Raw genomic sequence first — 17,152 nt, 5'->3', positions numbered from 1 at the left:
TCAGTGACGCCATCGGTACGCGCCGGAAAGCATGGCTCACAGGGGTGCTCACGCGAAGCTGGCGAAGGGGATGGCCGGTTTCGCGGAGCTCGGGCTGTCATCCTGGCTCGTGGAACAATGTCGGCAGCTGGGTTTGAAGCAGCCCACGCCTGTACAGCTCGGCTGCATCCCCGCCATCCTAGAGGGTAAGTGTGTCTCGGCCTCTTCCCCAGGAAGCCTACCCCCTCTTATCGGCTCCCTTTCCTTCGCGCAGCCTTTGCCCACGCCAGTTCTGCGAGGCCAGGGAATATGCTTGGGCGTTATTGGCGAGCCTGGGTCCCAGAGGTAGACTGGGCAGTGTTGGCGTTTGTAATGCACAGTTGATTTCCTGTGTGTCCGCACACAAGTGATGTAATCCTAGAAACTTGTGACCTCAGAGCACAGGGATGAATGACTAATGGCCACTACTGAGAAACTTTGGTAGTTTGCACTGCCATCCTAATTTTACAAACGGAAACTGAGGTTGTTGAGATCACTTGTAAATGCAGGACTCTGGTCCCGTGAATACTCCCCACTCCCCACTCTGGTAGTCCAACCCTGTTTGCCATTAAAGAGATGCTGTTAGGGGCACCTGGGTGGCTTAGTTGATTGGGCGTCCCACTCCTGATTTCCACTCAGGTCATGATTTCAGGGTGGAGATCAAGGCCGGCATTGGACTCCATGCTGGACGTGGAGCCTGCTTGGGATTCTCTCTCCCCCTCTCTCCCGCACTTCTCTTCCTTCCCCGTCCTTTTTTTCTTTCTTTCTGTATAAAAGAAAGCAAGCCTAGGATGTAATAAGCTGAGGGCTGAGGTATTAAATAGACAAAAATGGAGAAATCGATAGGCAGCCTATGATACAGATTGGGGGAAGGTTTTCAGGTTTCCCCAAGCTGGGATGCTCTGTAAGGGAGTCAAATGAGATAGTGAGTAGTAGCGGGGCACCTGGGTAGCTCAGTTGGTTAAGCATCTGCCTGCAGCTTAGGTCATGATTCCAGGGTCCTGGGATCGAGCCCCGTGTCTGGCTCCCTGCTCAGCGGGGAGCCTGCTTCTCCCTCCTCTCCCTCTGCCACTCGACCTGCTTGTGCTCTCTCGCACATACGTGCTCTCTCTCTCTCTGTCAAATGAATAAATAAAGTCTTGAAAAAAAAAAGATGGTAGTGGCATCTTGGGTCAGATGGATGTGGGTTCCACTCCAGCTTGCTACTTACTGGCTGTGTGTTCTGAGCACATCTCTGAGACTCTGTTTCCCCTTCTGTTCAATGGAGGTAATAATGGTCACACCCTCCTAGAATTTGTCCATATGCCCAGAACGTAAATGACATAGGTCAGTATTGGACACACGGTAACCGCTCATTAAACCTTAGCTATTGTGAACTGCCCAGTAGAACACTTGTCTGCACATGGTGTGTGTTGATACCTCTTTGCCTTCTGCCCAGGTCGGGACTGCTTGGGCTGTGCCAAGACAGGCAGTGGCAAGACAGCAGCATTTGTCCTGCCCATCTTGCAGAAGCTATCTGAGGATCCCTATGGCATCTTCTGCCTCGTCCTGACACCCACCAGGTGAGCCCCCCATAGGCCTTCTGGATGAGTTAACCATCTGTATTTTCTTGGGCAAGCACCTTTACCTCTCTGAGTACCCTTTCCCTATGTTTAAAATGGGGACAGAAATCATTCCTGCCTCTTAAGGGAGGCAGAGAATTTACCAGGATAATGTGTGAGAAGTGCTGAGCACAGGTGTTGTCTCATGGTAAGCTGTCAGTTGTCTTATAGTCCGAGACAGAGACACATTTCTTGTTCTTGGGCGGACAAATATGACAGTTGACATGATAAGTCCTCTAACAGCAGTAGGAGAAGTAGGCACTGTATGTTGTAAGAGTGTGGCCTGGGGAGGGGGAAGTCGAGGAACATGTCATTCCAGAGATGCCTTAAAGGGTAACAAGTATCTCTCAAAGGGACAAATTTGGGGAAGGATACACTAGGCAGAGGAAGCTGCTAATGCATTCAAGCAGAGGTGGGAGAAATGCAGGGAACAGAATAGGTACTTGGGGCCGGGCAGGTTAGAGCCAACTTGAGAAAAGCCTAGAATGCCAGGAAGAGAATTAGAACCAATTCTGTGGGCATGTGAGCAGGAGAGGGCAAGACAGGAGGACAGGAAGTAGGCACATGAGCCAAGGGCAGGCCTGGGCAGAGCTGGGGCTGAGGGGTAGGGAAGAAGGGACTTGGACACTGACTAGCCTCAGGGGAGAGGGGACTGATGCTTAGGTTTCGGGCTTTGATGACTGTGGTATCGAGGCCACTGCCGAGGAAGAGAGGTCAGGTTGGGTGGGACTGGTGGGAGAGGGGCCATGGGATGTCTGGGTCAAAGGGGCTCCAGCGCTCCATATCAGAGCCTTTATCCAGAGGGAACTGGGAGCTGTGATGGGTGTGTAAGCAGGAGAGGGACAGTCAGGAGGTCTGAGGGTTGGATATGGGAATGGGAGGCAGGCACAGAACCCCCTATCTAACCCAGCCTGACCCCTTTACACCCACAGGGAGCTGGCCTACCAGATTGCAGAGCAATTCCGGGTGCTGGGGAAGCCTCTGGGCCTGAAAGACTGCATCATTGTCGGCGGCATGGGTACAGGGGGCCCAGGGAGGCTCCGGGTAGGGAACCCCCGCGGCCTCATGCCACCCACCCAGACCCACCTCTCGCTCTCCACCTGCAGATATGGTGGCCCAGGCCCTGGAGCTCTCCCGGAAACCACACGTGGTCATCGCCACACCAGGGCGCCTGGCTGACCACCTACGTAGCTCCAACACTTTTAGCATAAAGAAGATCCGTTTCCTGGTGAGTCGGCCCAGGGCCCGGATTCATCCATTTGGGACACGTCACCCATAGGCCATCCAGTAGAGCCGTAGGAAGGGTGACAAGGACAGCAGAGAAGCAACATGAGGTAGCCCAGACTAGCCAGGGTGGTCGGGGGCAGGGCCTCTCTGAGGTGCTGAGATGGTTGAGGGAGCGGATGTCTGAGACCTAGAGGGAGAACACTCCAGGGCCCATCTCCGGGGCTGGGAAGGAGGCATGGGGGGGAAGCAGGCTGGGCATGTGATCGGGCCCTGGACAGCGCTGCCACTCCAGATCCCCTACCCCCGGCTATTGGTTCTCAGGTGATGGACGAGGCAGACCGGCTGTTGGAGCAGGGCTGCACTGACTTCACCGTGGACCTGGAGGCCATCCTGGCAGCGGTGCCCACTCGCCGGCAGACCCTCCTCTTCAGCGCCACACTGACTGACACACTTAGAGAGCTTCAGGGCCTAGCCACCAACCAGCCCTTCTTCTGGGAGGCTCAGGCCCCGTGAGTCCACAGCCAGGTCCCGAGGGGCAGGGCAGGGCAGGCAAGGGGTCACGTAGGGGGGCCACACCCAACAGAGGTTCTTGCCCATGGACTGTGCAGGGCATTGGCTCCCTTCAGCAGTAGGGGAAACTGAGCCCTGCCCCCCACCCCCCCATCCCCAGGGTACGTACAGTGGAACAGCTGGACCAGCGCTACCTGTTGGTGCCTGAGAAGGTCAAGGATGCTTATCTGGTCCATCTGATTCAGAACTTCCAGGACGAGCATGAGGACTGGTCCATCATCATCTTTACCAACACGTGCAAGTGAGCACAGGCTACCTCTCTTCTCCTCAGACCCCCTCCCGTAGTCCTTTACGAGGCCTGAGGCGCGAGGCACACGGCCAGTGTTGGCACTCTGGGGCCTCTGCTGAGAGCAGAGATTTCAGAGGATTCGCTCAGGGAAGCTCAGATCAAGCAGTTTGCTGAGGCCACGCCTCCTGAAGAGGGAGCCAGGATTTGGGGTTCCTCAGACTCGCCTTTTTTTTTTGAAGATTTTTCTTTTTTTATTTGTCAGAGAGAGAGAGTGCACGGCCCATGTGCGTGCATACAAGCGGGGGGTGGGGGGGCAGCAGGCAGAGAGGGCTCTTCACTGAGCAGGGAGCCTGATGTGGGGGTCAGTCTCAGGACCCTGCTACCATGACCTGAGCCGAAGGCAGACAGACACTTAACCGACTCAACCACCCAGGCTCCCCAAGACCCGCTCTTAACCAGAAGGCGTGGGGGTCTCTGGCTATCCCCCAGAAACGCCCTGCTGCAGCCGGGAAGGCCTCAAAGCAGCAGCTCTTTACTGTGTCTCAGGCTGTCACTAAGGCCCAGCACTCCAACAGCCAGGCCCTCCTCTCTGCAGTCCCGGAGGCCTTCAGAATCCTTTGAAGCTCTTGGGGAGGTCCTTAGGAAGCTGTAGCATGAGCCGGAGTGGAAACGCAGCCTACGTCCCATGGAGGAGACCTCCTGAGTGGCTGCTGCCCCCTAAGAATTTATCGGCTATCAGAAGAGGAAAGTCCGGGTGTAGGGCTGACTCTCATTGGCTTAGGCCAGGGTCGGCAGGCAGGATACCCCGCACCCCTGCTTCTCTTTCACCAGCTGTGCAGGGTCCCCTACTTGCGGTCTTTGGGTGCGCCGGGGCGGGAGTGCCTTCCCCTGACTGGGGCTCTGGAGAGGCTGCCAGTGTGTCCTTCCCCCCAGGACCTGCCAGATTCTGTGCATGATGCTGCGGAAATTCAACTTCCCCACTGTGGCTCTGCATTCCATGATGAAACAGGTGTGGGGTCAGGCTGCTCCAGAGACACACCCCTCCCCATCCCTAGCCTTGCCCTCGCTGCTCCTCCCAGCCTCAGGGCCTTTGCCCACGCCTCTTCCCTCTGCCTCAAACACTAACTGCCATGGGTTAACCTTGGTCTGTCCTCATGGGGGCGCCCACAAGGGTGGGAAGCCTGGACTCCCATGTTCCCAGGCCTCACACAGTAAATGTTCAAACGTTTGCTGAGATGCTCCCTGACCCCCAGTCTTCCCAATTCTCTCCCTGACCTGGCAACAGAAAGAACGCTTTGCTGCCCTGGCCAAATTCAAGTCCAGCATCTACAGGATCCTGATTGCCACAGACGTGGCCTCCCGGTGAGCAGTACTCCCTCCCCTGGGCTGGCCCAGTGGCACCCCCACAGAGGGACCAGAGGGCTGACCCTGATGAGGCCTGGGGCAGCCCTGACTTCTGGCTGAGTGACCTGGGGTGAGTCCTTGGTTTCCCCATGTGGATGATGGCATTGACTGGCCTCTGCTTCCAGGGGCCTGGACATTCCCACAGTCCAGGTGGTCATTAACCACAACACTCCCGGGCTCCCCAAGATCTACATACACCGAGTCGGCCGGACAGCTCGGGCAGGTAAGCAGACAGGGTGGGTGGCCTTCGGACCCATGTCCCTCCACCCTGCCCACCCCGTGAGGAGCCCAAGTCAGGAGCCAATGGGAGAAGACGTGGGGGTGGAGCCCACAGGCGAGAAGCAGTGGTCAAAAGTTGGAGGAATCATCCTTTCGAAAGCAAAGGCAGGAAATGTTCTGGTTTCTGAGATTCTCACGCCTGGAGTGGGCAGAGACAGGGATTCTGGGGTAGCCAGCCCAGGCCTGGCCCTTCTCCCCTGTCCTGTGACCCTGGGGCAGGGCACATCAGCTCTCTAGGTCCGTCTCGTCATCAGAGGACAGGTAGCAGGAATGATGCGTGTTTGTGCTGCTCCAAGGGTCGTGAGCCTCACCAGCTGTGAGTGCTGAGGGAGACACCGTCACCCTCACAGAAATGGGGGAGAGACTAGTGGGCACAGCTTCGCACTGAGGCATGTCAAGGCTTCTCGCTGACAAAACTCCCTGACAGCCATGTCCTGGAGGGAAATCAGCCACGTCACCAGCCCCTGTGGACGGCCGGCCTGGCAGGAGAGCCGCCTCTCCCAGGGCCCTGTGTCTTCTTTTCGAGGGACCTGCCCTCACTCCGTTCCCACCAAGAGAACTGCCTGGTTGTCGCAGCCTGTCTCTGTTGGCCCCTAGCTCATAGCAGGTAACGGTGGCGTGTCCTCGCAGGGCGGCAAGGACAGGCCATCACACTGGTGACGCAGTACGACATCCACCTTGTCCATGCCATCGAGGAGCAGATCAGTGAGTGGAGGGGTGGGAGAGGGGCCGGGGGGAGGCGGGTGTGTCTGGGTGAGATGCCCACTCACCCTCCTCAGACACCTGCCGGGCTGCTCACTGAGCAGAGCTTGGACTGCACTTCCTGCCCTGTGCAATCCCAAGTGATGGCTTTTAGCCTGGTTATCAAAACCAGCTTCCCACAGTGGCCCTCAGCCACCGAAAGCTACATCCGGTGGGAAGGGACTTCGGTTTCTCAGCCTGGGATGTATCGGTGGTCCCTGTGGATGAGTCAGAGCCCCCAGGGCCAGGGTTTGGGTGTGTTTAACAACCCCCTTGGGTGTTTTAATGTGCAGCCCAAACCAACCAGCACTGGAAAATCTGTAATCACTGCACAGACTGCCCTAAAATTCAGAAACCTCTGGGCTGCAAAGGGCAGTGTTTGAGTAATCCTTATACCCAACGTGAGGCTCAAACTCATGACCCCAAGATCAAGAGTCGCACACTGTTCCGACGGAGCCAGCCAGGCGCCCTGAAGGACAGTGTTTAAAAAAAATATTTCCCGTCGAATTCATAGTGTTGCTAACAGCGACAAATAAAAGGACAGCCTGTCATCTTCAGGTCTACAATCCCAGATCTTGCTTACCTGACCCTAATCTGCAAGACGCCAGTCTTGCATGCCCCACTGCATGGGAAGCTCACTCCTAAGCCAGAATCTCTCCCTTGTCTGTTCTCTCCCACCCCCTGGGACCCCTGCCCCTGCAGAGAAGAAGCTGGAGGAGTTCTCTGTGGAGGAGGCCAATGTGCTGCAGATCCTCACGCAGGTCAACGTGGTGCGGAGGGAGTGTGAAATTGTGAGTATTAGAAGCTGTGAGGCCAGGGTGCCCCCTTGGAGATGAGGGCCCCCATGACGGCCTCTCCTTCCCTCCCCAGAAACTGGAGGCGGCCAACTTTGACGAAAAGAAGGAGATCAATAAGCGGAAGCAGCTGATCCTGGAGGGGAAGGTGAGGGCTGAGCTGGCAGGTGGATGGCGGGGAGGGCTTACAGGAGGCAGATTGGCAGCTCAGTCACCCTCGGGTCCTCCCATGCCAGGATCCCGACCTGGAGGCCAAGCGAAAGGCTGAGCTGGCCAAGATCAAGCAGAAGAACCGGCGCTTCAAGGACAAGGTGGAGCAGGTGCTCCAGCGGCAGAAGGCCAGGGGGGCTGGCCGCAGGGGACGTCCACCCAGGGCCCCGCCTGGAGCACGCTCAGCCCCGGCACCCAGCCAGGGCCCGTCCTGAGCACCACTGTGGCCCCCACCGGCCCCGCCTGGGATTCCTTTCTGGAACTGATGGTCAGAGGGCTCCTCCCCTCCCTCCGGACCTGCTCAGTCCCTGTCAGTGGGACCTAGGGACACCCATGTTGTGCTCCACACAGCTTTCCACCTTGCAGCCCCTGGCTGGCCCCTTCTCGGAGCCCCTGCCTGCAGATGAGGAAGGAACACTGGCTACCAGGTTGGACCCAGCTCCACACACAGTGACCCTGGGGGGTGGATGCTTCAGGGCTCCAGAGCAAAGGTGTGTTGCTTGCAGGAGTCACCTAATAAATGGGTCTCTCGACTTTCCCATCGGACTCTGCGGGAGTCGGGGCAGGGGAGGAGGGTTCAGCTGCTGGTGCTTCCCAAGGCCCCCAGGACATCATGTCACCCCCCCATCCCACCCCAGTCCTCCATTCCCGTCAGGCCAGGCCAAAGGTTTGAATTATAGCGCTGGCCATTCTGGCCAGGTGACCTTGGGTTTGAGAAGCCCCCTGTGGGCCTCAGTTTCCTCATCTAGAAAATGGGCACTGCAAGGACACCATTCTCCAAACATGGCCATCAGGTTCAGCGACATGAAGCCTGTGTGTAGTGAACACTACCATGTCCTAGAAGCTTCCCCACCTGCCTTCCTGGTGGAATCTGGGGTTTATAGCCAGAGTAAAGGGAGGGGTGCTTAACCAGGGGACACCTAAGGGCAAACTAGTCCAGACGAGGAGTTCAGCCCAAGGGAGTGGGGACAGCTGTGCTGGGCAGAGCTGGACTCCTGACTCTGTGGCATGATGTGCTTCTTGGACTCTGAAATTTACTCTTCTCGCAGGCAAGTGGCTTGCTAAGCCCAACAGAACAGCTGAGGTGCATCCAAGAGGAAGCAGGTAGAGGGTGCAGTGACGGCGGTTAGATGCCCGGGTGTACACACAACACACACACACGCACTGCCGCTCTTAGAAATGTAATCTGGGCGCCAGCGCACGCCCTAGGGATTCTAGAAATTCTACACAATGAAAAGCCCCCTAAACAGCCCCTGAGCTGTGAGCAACCAGGGCCAGCTGGGGCACTGTGGCCAGGCCCTCCTCAGGCCGAGTTGGGGCCCCCGGTCCCTGCCAGGGTGAATGGCCCACTGTGCCGCCCGCGGCCCGCCTCGTGCTCCAGGCGGGAATCATGCGTCTGAAACCAGCTCCTGCAGGCCCCCGGCTCCCACGGCTCCCACGCTGACCCTGCAGCCAGGCTCAGGGGGTGCCCTCAGCCAGGCGGGCAAGGCCCTCTCGCAGCTCGCTCAGCTCAAACAGCCTGACGTCCAGCAGCTGTGCGGCCCGGCCCACCTCAGCCCGAGCTCGTTCCCGCTCGGCCCGCGCCTCCTCCAGGCTGCGCTCCGTTGCCCGCAGCTGGTGTTCCAGCTCAGCATTGCGGGTCTCCAGGTCCTGCAGGGAGAGGGTAGACAAGATTTGGGGCCCCAACAAGTCTCGGGTCACCAGTCCTGCTTGAGGCATCCAGCATCTGAGTGCCATCCCATCAGACCCCACTCTGGACCATGCCATGCCCCCTTCGTCTCACCCTCCCTGCAGCTTCTTCCAAGACACTCCCTGAGCCCTTGGCCAATATAAAGGGCATAGAACTGATCACATCCCTCTTCTGCTCAAGACCCTTCTGTGACCCATCAGGCTAGGAACAAAATCCATATCCCTCCCTCCTTGCTCATTCCAGCTCAGACTTGCTGGCTTCCTTGTGGTTCCTTGAACATGTTGAGTTTCTCCCCACCTCAGGGCCTTTGCACAGGCTGAGCACTCTGCCCAGAAGACAAGAGGGAGCATTTCCCCAACTTCTCTCTTCTGGGTCCCCAGATCCTTAAACATCTTCACCTGCTGGACTCGGAACATTCACCACGAACATTTCTCAGAAAAAGTCTTCAGTGAAAGCCAGACCAGTCAGACCTGGGTTCAAATGCAGGCTCCTGACCCTGAGGACTTGATGGGGTCAAGCACGGCAATTCAGCAGGGACTCAAAAATTGCTTGCTGAGGGGTGCCTGGGTGGCTCAATTGGTTAAGCATGTGCCTTCGGCTTGGGTCATGATCTCAGGGTCCTAGGATCGAGCCCCATGTTGGGCTCCCTGCTCAGCAGGGAGCATGCTTCTCCCTCCCCCTCTGCCCTCCTCCCCCCACTGCCGTACTCTATGTCAAATAAATGAATAAAATCTTTTAAAAAATTTCTTGCCTAGTCAAAGAATGAAACATTGTACTAATAACTGTCTTTCACAAAACACTGGCTGCAATGCAGACATGCCCTGCCCCTGGTCCTCCCAATCCTTCACAACCTTGGGTAAATCTCTTCCAGACCCCACTTACAGGTGAAGAAACTGAGGCTTGGAGAGGCATACAGCTGCCCAGGACCCATCAGGAAGGAAAAACCCCAGGTCCGTCCCACAGAGCGAGGGGGCTGGGACACCCTGTCCCATTACAGCAACACACACCTGCACTTTCTGCTGTGTCTCCTCCCGCTCGGTGGCATCCACGGCCTCACGTGGTCCACCGGTCTGGCTCTTTAGCGTCTGGATCTCCTACAGAAGAGTTCCCAGGGTCTATTCTGGGGGTCCTGGCTCCCCTGTAGGAGGTCAGGGAAGATGAAGCCCAGGGACACACACTCAGTGCTCACCTGGTCCTTTGTCTGCACTAATGCCTCCAGCTGCTCCAGTGCCTGGCTCCCTTCCTTCTCACTGGCTGAGGGTTGCTCGGCGGCTGCCTGGGCCTCCAGCTCAGCTACCTGTGTGGACAGGAAAGTCAGGCCCTGACACCTCAGCCTGCACTCTCCTGACCCCTGGGAAATCTGTCCTTTGCTCAGTCACACCCCTGATGAGGCACTCAACCCCCTCTGATTGGGGCTACCACCTCCAAGCAGGGAGGACTTTAGGTGGTTTGACAAAGGTTGGCATTCTCTCAGACCCATAATACAGAACAAGAAACTGAGGCTCAGAGAAAGGACCTGCAGAGATCACTCAGCCAGGCAGTGAACCCAGGACGGATAGGACATGCGGAGGCAGGGGCTCCCAAGCTGCCTGGGCCACCTGGAGTCTCTGGAAGGGGTCCCCTCACCCGCTGCCGCAGCCTCTCGGCCTCCGCGCGCTGGGCCTCCAGCTGCTGCCTCCACTGGGCGGCCGCGGCGTTGGCTTCTCGCAGGGCGCCCGCCAACTTGTTGTTGCTGTCCTGCAGCGCGAAGAACTCGGCCTCCCACTGCACCTCGCCCACCGAGCTGCAGGGACGCGAGGGTTGGCTGGGGCGAGGCCGGGCCGCACTGCCGCGGGGTGGGGGTGGGGTACAGGGCGGGGCGGGGCGAGGGATGGGGCGGGGCTGGGGGCGGGGCCACAGGTGGGAACATCCCGGGGGAGCGCGGCCTGTCGGGGGCGGGGTCAGCCCATCGGGGCGTGCTCAGAACCGGGTGAGGGTCGGGGAGGCGTGGCCGAGGCAGGGTTAGTCCCGAGAGGCGGACGAGGTAGGGGCAGGGTCAGCCCCGAAAAGGCGTGATCAAAGGAGGAGCGCGTTCGAGGGGCGCGGTCCGCTCCAGAAGCGGCAGGACCCGAGTTAGCCCCCTCCCCTCCCCGGGCCTTGGGTACACAGATCCCGCGGCGGGTCGCGCCCCCCACCCCCCGCTTCAAGGAAGCTCCTCTCCGCGCCTTCCGTCCCGCCACGCGCTATGCCCGCCCCACCCGCCTCACCCCTCCGACAGCATCTTCTTGAGCCGCTCGCGCTCCGCGGGGCCGGGGACGTCCGCGCTCTGGCTACGGAACAGTTTCTCATCGCCGGGGCCGTTGGCGCTGACGAGGGGGCTTGGGGGCACCTAAGGGTATGGGCAGAAGCGAGGTCACACTGGGGGCCGGCTTCGGTAAAGGACCGGTTGGTTAGGTCATGGTTGGGGTCAGGGCTGATGCTACTGGGGTTATGACGGAAGACAGGAGTCCTTTCTAGCGCTGGGATTCGAGCACGCCCTTCCTCTCCTCATCCACCCTCTATGGTTCCCCATGACCCCTGGGCCAGAGCTCCGGGAACTGTACCCCCACCTTGCCTGCCTGGGCTCTCATCAAGTCCCCAGGAGCACACCTGAAGCAGGCTAGTCTAAATAAACCCACTGAGATATTCAAAATCTGCAAAGGTCGGGGGAGCGTTGTGAAACCTCTGTGCTATCCCCTCATGGCACTACCCTTCCTGGGGCCAAATTTCAACATGAGTTTAAGATTCAGACGGGAAGCTCTCTTCCACGCTGAATTCACTGCCTGGACCAGGAGCCTGCTTTTTCATCTCTATAACCCTCTTTTCCAGCCCTGGGCCTGGCACACAGTAGGTGGTCGGTAAATTCTGCTGAATAAATCAATGGGGGAAGGCTCCCAGGACAGTTCTTCACTCTGCCGCCTAGCTGCTACTTAGCTATTTCAACCTCCAGGTTTCTACTCTGCCATCTAAGCTGGTTTCCAGGCCTTCGGGATCCAAGCCTAGCCAGACCCCCAGCTCCTGACACTTTCCCTCCAACGCTCCTGTTGTAGGTCTAGTTTGACCGATCTGTGAGCACTGGTCCCGGGCACCCACACAGCACCCGGGCCCTCAGGAGCAGCTGAGTGACTAGCAGGCATGGGACAGGGAGTACTGACCTGGTGGGCAGCGAGCCCCAGGGCTGGACTGGTGAGCTCCCCCCCATCCTGAGATTTCTCCCTGGCCAGCCTCGCCGCTTCCTTTACTTCCTGGAACTTCTCAGCAAACTGGGGCGGGGCAGGGCGGAGAAGCAGAACAATCAATCAAAGAAAACCCAGCCCCCTCTCCTAGGGCCCCACTTGGTCACCCCCATCCAGCGCCAGCCCTGTCGCTCTGGGAGGGATTTTAGGAGCCACGCATATCCTCTCATTTCATGAACTGGAAGAAGCTTGGAAAATGTCCCAGCGAGCAGACTGAGTATCGTGGCGGGGGTGGGATGTTCACGGAAGTGGATTACACCGAGCCACCTTGAGAAAGGGCTCCCCTTTTCCTCTCAGTCTGGCTTATTTCAGCAAGGAGAGCCTCAGGTGGGTGCTCTCTTTAGTGCCGGGGACACTTGTGAATATCGTTTTATAACAAAGAAAAAGCAAGTCTTGGGCTCAGAGCCTCTGAGAGGGCACCTGTGCCCAGGGAGAATGTAAATCGCCCTGTTCTCCTACTGTATTACCTTTACCACGCTACCAGTTTTCCAATTAGGGTGGGTAGGATACGCTGTTTTTCATTTTAAAATAAGTTTCTTTCATTGAACAATAATTTAAAAAAAAAATGTGTACAAACAGTCACTTGATTGGGGCAAAGGGGCCAGTGCCATTCATTGGTGGGGTGGGTGGGGGGAGGGAGGAAGTCATTTCCAAAAACAGTCCAGCAGCAACTGAATACTCAGTGGGAAAAAAATACTCCTGCCTTATACCACCCACAGAAATTAATTCAAGACCTAAATTTGAAAGGAAAATGAAAGCTTCTAGAAGCAAGAGAATCCTCACGATCTCATTAGGAATCAGAAAGCACTATCCATCCGGGGAAAAAATGGGATGAGACAATATTGAAGTCTGGAGACAGCAGAGGGTGGAGGGAGGCGAATGAAGGTAGTGAGTGCTAGGGTGTGTGAGGGAACTCCCAGCCCGTCCCAGGCACCCAGAGAAGGTCAGGGTGTGTCCAAAATTGGAGTAGGTGGCCCGCCGAGCTGAGACATGATCCAGGGAACCAGGAAGGGTTATCTAACTCTGAGGCCCATCCTGCAGCACCTGCCCAGGGGCCCCAGTGTACCTGGGAGAAGACCCAGGCCCAGCCCTGTCCCTCCCACCATGGAACCCTGCAAGCCCACCTGGGTCAGATGCTGCTCAGAAGCAAAGCCAAGGCCATAGACAGTGTTGGCGCGACTGTCTGCCCACTGCCCGAACTTCTGGGAGGTTTTGGTAAAGGTCATGTTGGGGGTGACAGTGCTGTTGATGATGGCCTGGGGGGTGGGACACACAAAATTCAAGGTTGATGAGACTGATAATAATGAACATGAAACCCCCAGGGTGTTATTTTATATTAGTTCCTGAGAGATCCTTGGTGTGAGCCATTGCAGGAGGGAGACTGATTCTGGGCTCCTCCCAACCCCCATCCCCCAGGCACACAGCAAGGCAATGACCAGACCCAGGCCTGTGTCTGAGACTCCAGGAGCCTGCCACCCCACCCAGGCCCTGCCAGGACCTTGGCACCCCCAATGCTGATGATTCGGTAGACATTGCGGGTGGCATCGTAGAAGTAGGAGACAGTGAGTGCGTGCTTGCCCGCGGGGATCCAGTTCCGTTTGGTGGCTGGGTCAATCTGGAACACGTGCGCCCGTGTGCTGAAGATGGGCTGCTCCCTGCAGGGGGAGAGCATTTTCAGAGGGGCTGGGCAGCACCCAGGGGACTCAGGGCCAAGCTGGGGAGGCGGGGGCTCACCTGGCTGTGGACATTGGTCAGGCTGGGCTGGGTGGGCTCCAAGAAGCAGCCAGAGGGAGGGCAGGAGCTGCGGGCTCAGTCTCTGGGGGGGGGGGGAGAGGGGGCTTGTGAGTGTCTCTCCAGGACAGGCTTAAGGAAACCAAGCAGGTCCAACCTCAGGACCCACTGCCAAGGTACACCATTCATAGATCGTCAGTCAAAAAGGTAAGGGCATCAGCAGATCACTCAGAGCAAAAAGACCCTGTCCCTCTCCATCGAGGAAGCCCCCACATACGCCGAGCAGGAGATGGCTCTCTGAGAGGAGATAGGTGGCCCTTGATATCCCAGCATAAACTTCTCAGCATGCTGTTTACTGAACCCCCCAGTGACACCCCCTCAATCTTGGGGTAGGTAGAGAAGGCCAAGGTGAACTCCTGCTTGGTATTTTCTGCCACATTCACTCATTACTCCCCAAACCGGGATCTCCATCTAAATGTGGGGCAGGACCAGGCGCCTACTGGGAGACTAGTCCCCCACCCCCAGAATCCACAGGGGGACCCCTCAACTTCCACTGTAGGGCAGAAGCACACCTTGGAGTCAGAGTCCAAATCCCCAGGGAGCTCCCAGTCTAGTTAAAAAGATAAGATGTAACCAAACAAGTTTATCTCGGTACCCAGTTCCTGGTCACCCATACCCACTCAATCCCAATAGGGCTGGGCTGGGTGGCATCAAGGATTGGGAGAGGGGGCTCCCCAGCCCCTCTTGATGCCTTCAGTCAGAACCCCACAGAAACCAGGAATGGCTGCCCTGGAGAATTCCTGACCCTCACCTCTGTGCCCCCAAAACCTGCACCCTGGGGGATCTGTAGGGGACCAGCAGGGACCTGGGGAAGGGAGGTGGCAAAGTGGGGGAAGGGAGGCCCCCCGCGGAGCGGCCTCCTTGGGTCAGAGGAGGGATCCCCCCCCCCCCCCCGTCCTGGGCAGCTGCTGCCCCGGTCACAGGGTCTGAAACCGGAGTCCCTGTGTGGGGGAGGGGCGGCAGCTCTGGCCTGGGTTGGGAGCAGGTCCTGGAGCGAAGCAGGGTTCCAGGGTGCAGGGGTCCCAGAAACACAGGCCCTTCCGGCCCTGACGGTCCTGCAGCGACTTGCAGCTTTGGGGAAAGTTACTCACCAACTAGTCATGTGCCTCGGACGCCGCCGGCCCGCGGGGCTCCGGGAGGAGGCCCCGACCCCGCCCGGTGCCCAGGATCCCCAATTGCGTGTGGGGGCGAAGCCCCACCCCATGCGCCCCAGTCCGGGGGGCCTGATATTCAGTAAGGAAGGAGTTCCCATCCGCGTCAGAAGCGGGGCGCCCAATACGCGCCCCGACTTCGGGAAGTGCCACCCTCGACCCGGGAACTTCCGAGATCCGCGCGACGCCCCCCAACTCCGGGCCCAGAACTTCGGGGACACATTCTCCGCCTCCTCCAATCCCAGGTCCAGAACTTCGGGGATCCCTCGCGCCACCTCCGACTCCTAAATTTCGGGGACTCCCTGCCACCTCTCCAACCCCGGGTCCGGAATTTCGGGATCTCCTCGCGCCGCCTCCCTACCCCAGGCCGGGAACGTCGGGGACATCGCAGCCTCTTCCAACGCCCGGTCCGGAACTTTGGGAACCCCTCACCCTGTGCCCTCTCCGACCCCGACTCCGGAACTTCGAGGCCCCCGCACCCTCTCAAGCCCCGGAATTTCGCGGCTCCCCGAGCCGCCTCCAGCCACCCTGTCCGGAACTTCGGGGACCCGCCGCGCCCTCCCCCTGGCCCTGGAACCTCGGGCCCCCCGCGTCCCCGGCGCAGGCTCGGACAGCCGGGCTCACCCTGCGGGCTCGGCGCCCCGCGAGTGTCCGGGCGCGAGTCGGGTGCTGCCCCGCGCCGCCGACTCCCCGCAGCCGGGCGCCCCGCTCGCTTGCTGGCTCCGGGGCCCGCGCCCTCCGCGCCTCCCTCCGCACCGCCCGCGCCTTTGTCTGCGCCTCCGCCGCCGCCCGCGCCGCCTCCGGTCCCATCGCGGCCGGTCCCGACGCGGCCGCCGCCCGCCCCGCCTCCCCGGGCTGCCGAGGCCGCCCCGCAGCGCCCCCTGCCGGCCCTCCGCGGCGGGGGGGAGGGGGAGAGGGAGGGGCGGAAGCCAGGAGGAAGGCGGGACAGGACCAGCCCTGGGAGGGAGTCCCAGGGAAGAGGGACAGGGGGTGAGGATGGGGACAGAGACCCAGACCCAGAAGCAGAGGTATCAGAGAGAGACACTGGAGACAGACGGGTGGAGAACGTGACTTCATCCTCCTGTCAGGGGTGGCCCTGACCCTCCAGGACACTGCTGCCCGTTCTCTAGCTGCCTGAGGTCATCACCTTCTGCTTTTGATGGGAATCCCTCTCCACCGGACAGGGATTTGGGGCTGGGCACCTCTACAGCACAGAGGGCCGTGTCTGCACACAGTAGGTGCTCTGTGGGCGTTACCCACAGAGGAAATGAAAGAGACAGGCTGGGAGAGGCAAACAGTAGGCACTTCATGAGGCTTGATCAGGGATGTTCCATCAGAGTCCTACCTGCCTGACTTCCCACCTAGCTCTGATCCCCGGTTGGGGAGCAGCTTCTGCCCACCTTGTCTCCCAGGAGAGGAAGGAACGGATACCAACCATGGTGGGATTATCAGTATTGCTCTGTTGCAGGGCCCCAAGAACCTAGGGCGGATGGGACCCTATTCCCACCAAATGAGTGAATCCCCTGGAGGTCCTCAGGTCTGGGTTTGCCATCTCTGATCAGAGGGAGCCCTTTGTACACTTGCCAAGAGGGGGTCCTTCTCAAGATGAGCCGCCAGGATCATCTTCCCCAGACCCGAGTCTACCTGTGGGACCCACTTGTCTATCCTGCGGCTGCCCTTTCTCTGGGCTCCTCCAAAGTCACGCAGGGCCATCGGAGTCGTGGATAGAGGGGCTGCAGCTCCCCCAAACCAAGGCCCGCAGATCCCTAAAGCTCAGAACCTCGTGTCTGAACTTTCTGACGACCTCGGAGATTTTGCTTTTCATCTTCTCTGTCCTGTCTCCTTTCTCTGTTCTTTTCTTTCCGCTTACCCTGCTGACAAGAATCATACATCTGGGCTGGAGCTATCTTCAAATCACCTTTAGGTGAATTCTAGGTCACGTGGTTTCTGGAGACTTATGCCTGGGCCAAGATGGAGTTACCTTTGCCCAAGCTCTTCCCTCCACCTGGAAAGCCTTTTCTGCAGGCGTATATTCTGCCTTGTCTTTCCAGGATCAGCTCCACTGGCCCCTCTCCTCTTGGAAGCTTTTCTGACTCTCTGGGGCTTGGAAGGGATCCTGCCGTGTTTTGCACTGGGCCCCCATCACTTTCTCTGGGATCCCTGATCTGTATTATCTGTGATCACTTCCGTGGC

General features: G+C 58.7%; 2 protein-coding genes across 5 annotated transcripts; one reads left to right on the top strand and one right to left on the bottom strand.

The window, feature by feature from the left end:
* Window positions 1–23: 23 nt before the first annotated feature.
* On the top strand, window positions 24–7,612 carry DDX49 (DEAD-box helicase 49). The gene is made up of 13 exons (XM_080797283.1): window positions 24–185; window positions 1,457–1,580; window positions 2,552–2,637; window positions 2,726–2,847; window positions 3,168–3,355; window positions 3,517–3,657; window positions 4,579–4,654; window positions 4,931–5,007; window positions 5,175–5,272; window positions 5,959–6,033; window positions 6,772–6,860; window positions 6,940–7,011; window positions 7,100–7,612. The coding sequence occupies exons 1-13, from the start codon at window positions 32–34 to the stop codon at window positions 7,286–7,288; spliced, it is 1,491 nt and encodes a 496-aa protein (XP_080653409.1). The 5' UTR covers window positions 24–31; the 3' UTR covers window positions 7,289–7,612.
* Window positions 7,613–8,083: 471 nt separating this feature from the next.
* On the bottom strand, window positions 8,084–15,739 carry HOMER3 (homer scaffold protein 3). 4 transcript variants are annotated; one of them, XM_080797292.1, is made up of 10 exons: window positions 15,584–15,739; window positions 13,752–13,833; window positions 13,516–13,672; window positions 13,142–13,273; window positions 11,937–12,044; window positions 11,010–11,131; window positions 10,390–10,546; window positions 9,953–10,060; window positions 9,771–9,857; window positions 8,084–8,723 (listed from the first exon to the last, which is right to left on the bottom strand). In XM_080797292.1, exons 2-10 carry the CDS (start codon window positions 13,763–13,765, stop codon window positions 8,532–8,534), a joined length of 1,077 nt encoding a protein of 358 aa, XP_080653418.1. In that variant the 5' UTR covers window positions 13,766–13,833; window positions 15,584–15,739; the 3' UTR covers window positions 8,084–8,531. The 4 variants fall into 4 exon arrangements, with proteins under 4 accessions (XP_080653418.1, XP_080653419.1, XP_080653420.1 ...); XM_080797293.1 differs by lacking the exon at window positions 15,584–15,739 and adding an exon at window positions 14,900–14,992; XM_080797294.1 differs by lacking the exon at window positions 15,584–15,739 and having other exon boundaries at window positions 13,752–13,850.
* Window positions 15,740–17,152: the final 1,413 nt, after the last annotated feature.

Source organism: Martes martes, assembly GCF_963455335.1.
Source record: "Martes martes genome assembly, chromosome: 1".
NCBI lineage: Eukaryota > Metazoa > Chordata > Mammalia > Carnivora > Mustelidae > Martes > Martes martes.
Note: the sequence above shows the minus strand (reverse complement) of the source record. Positions and strands in the feature narration are given on the sequence as shown.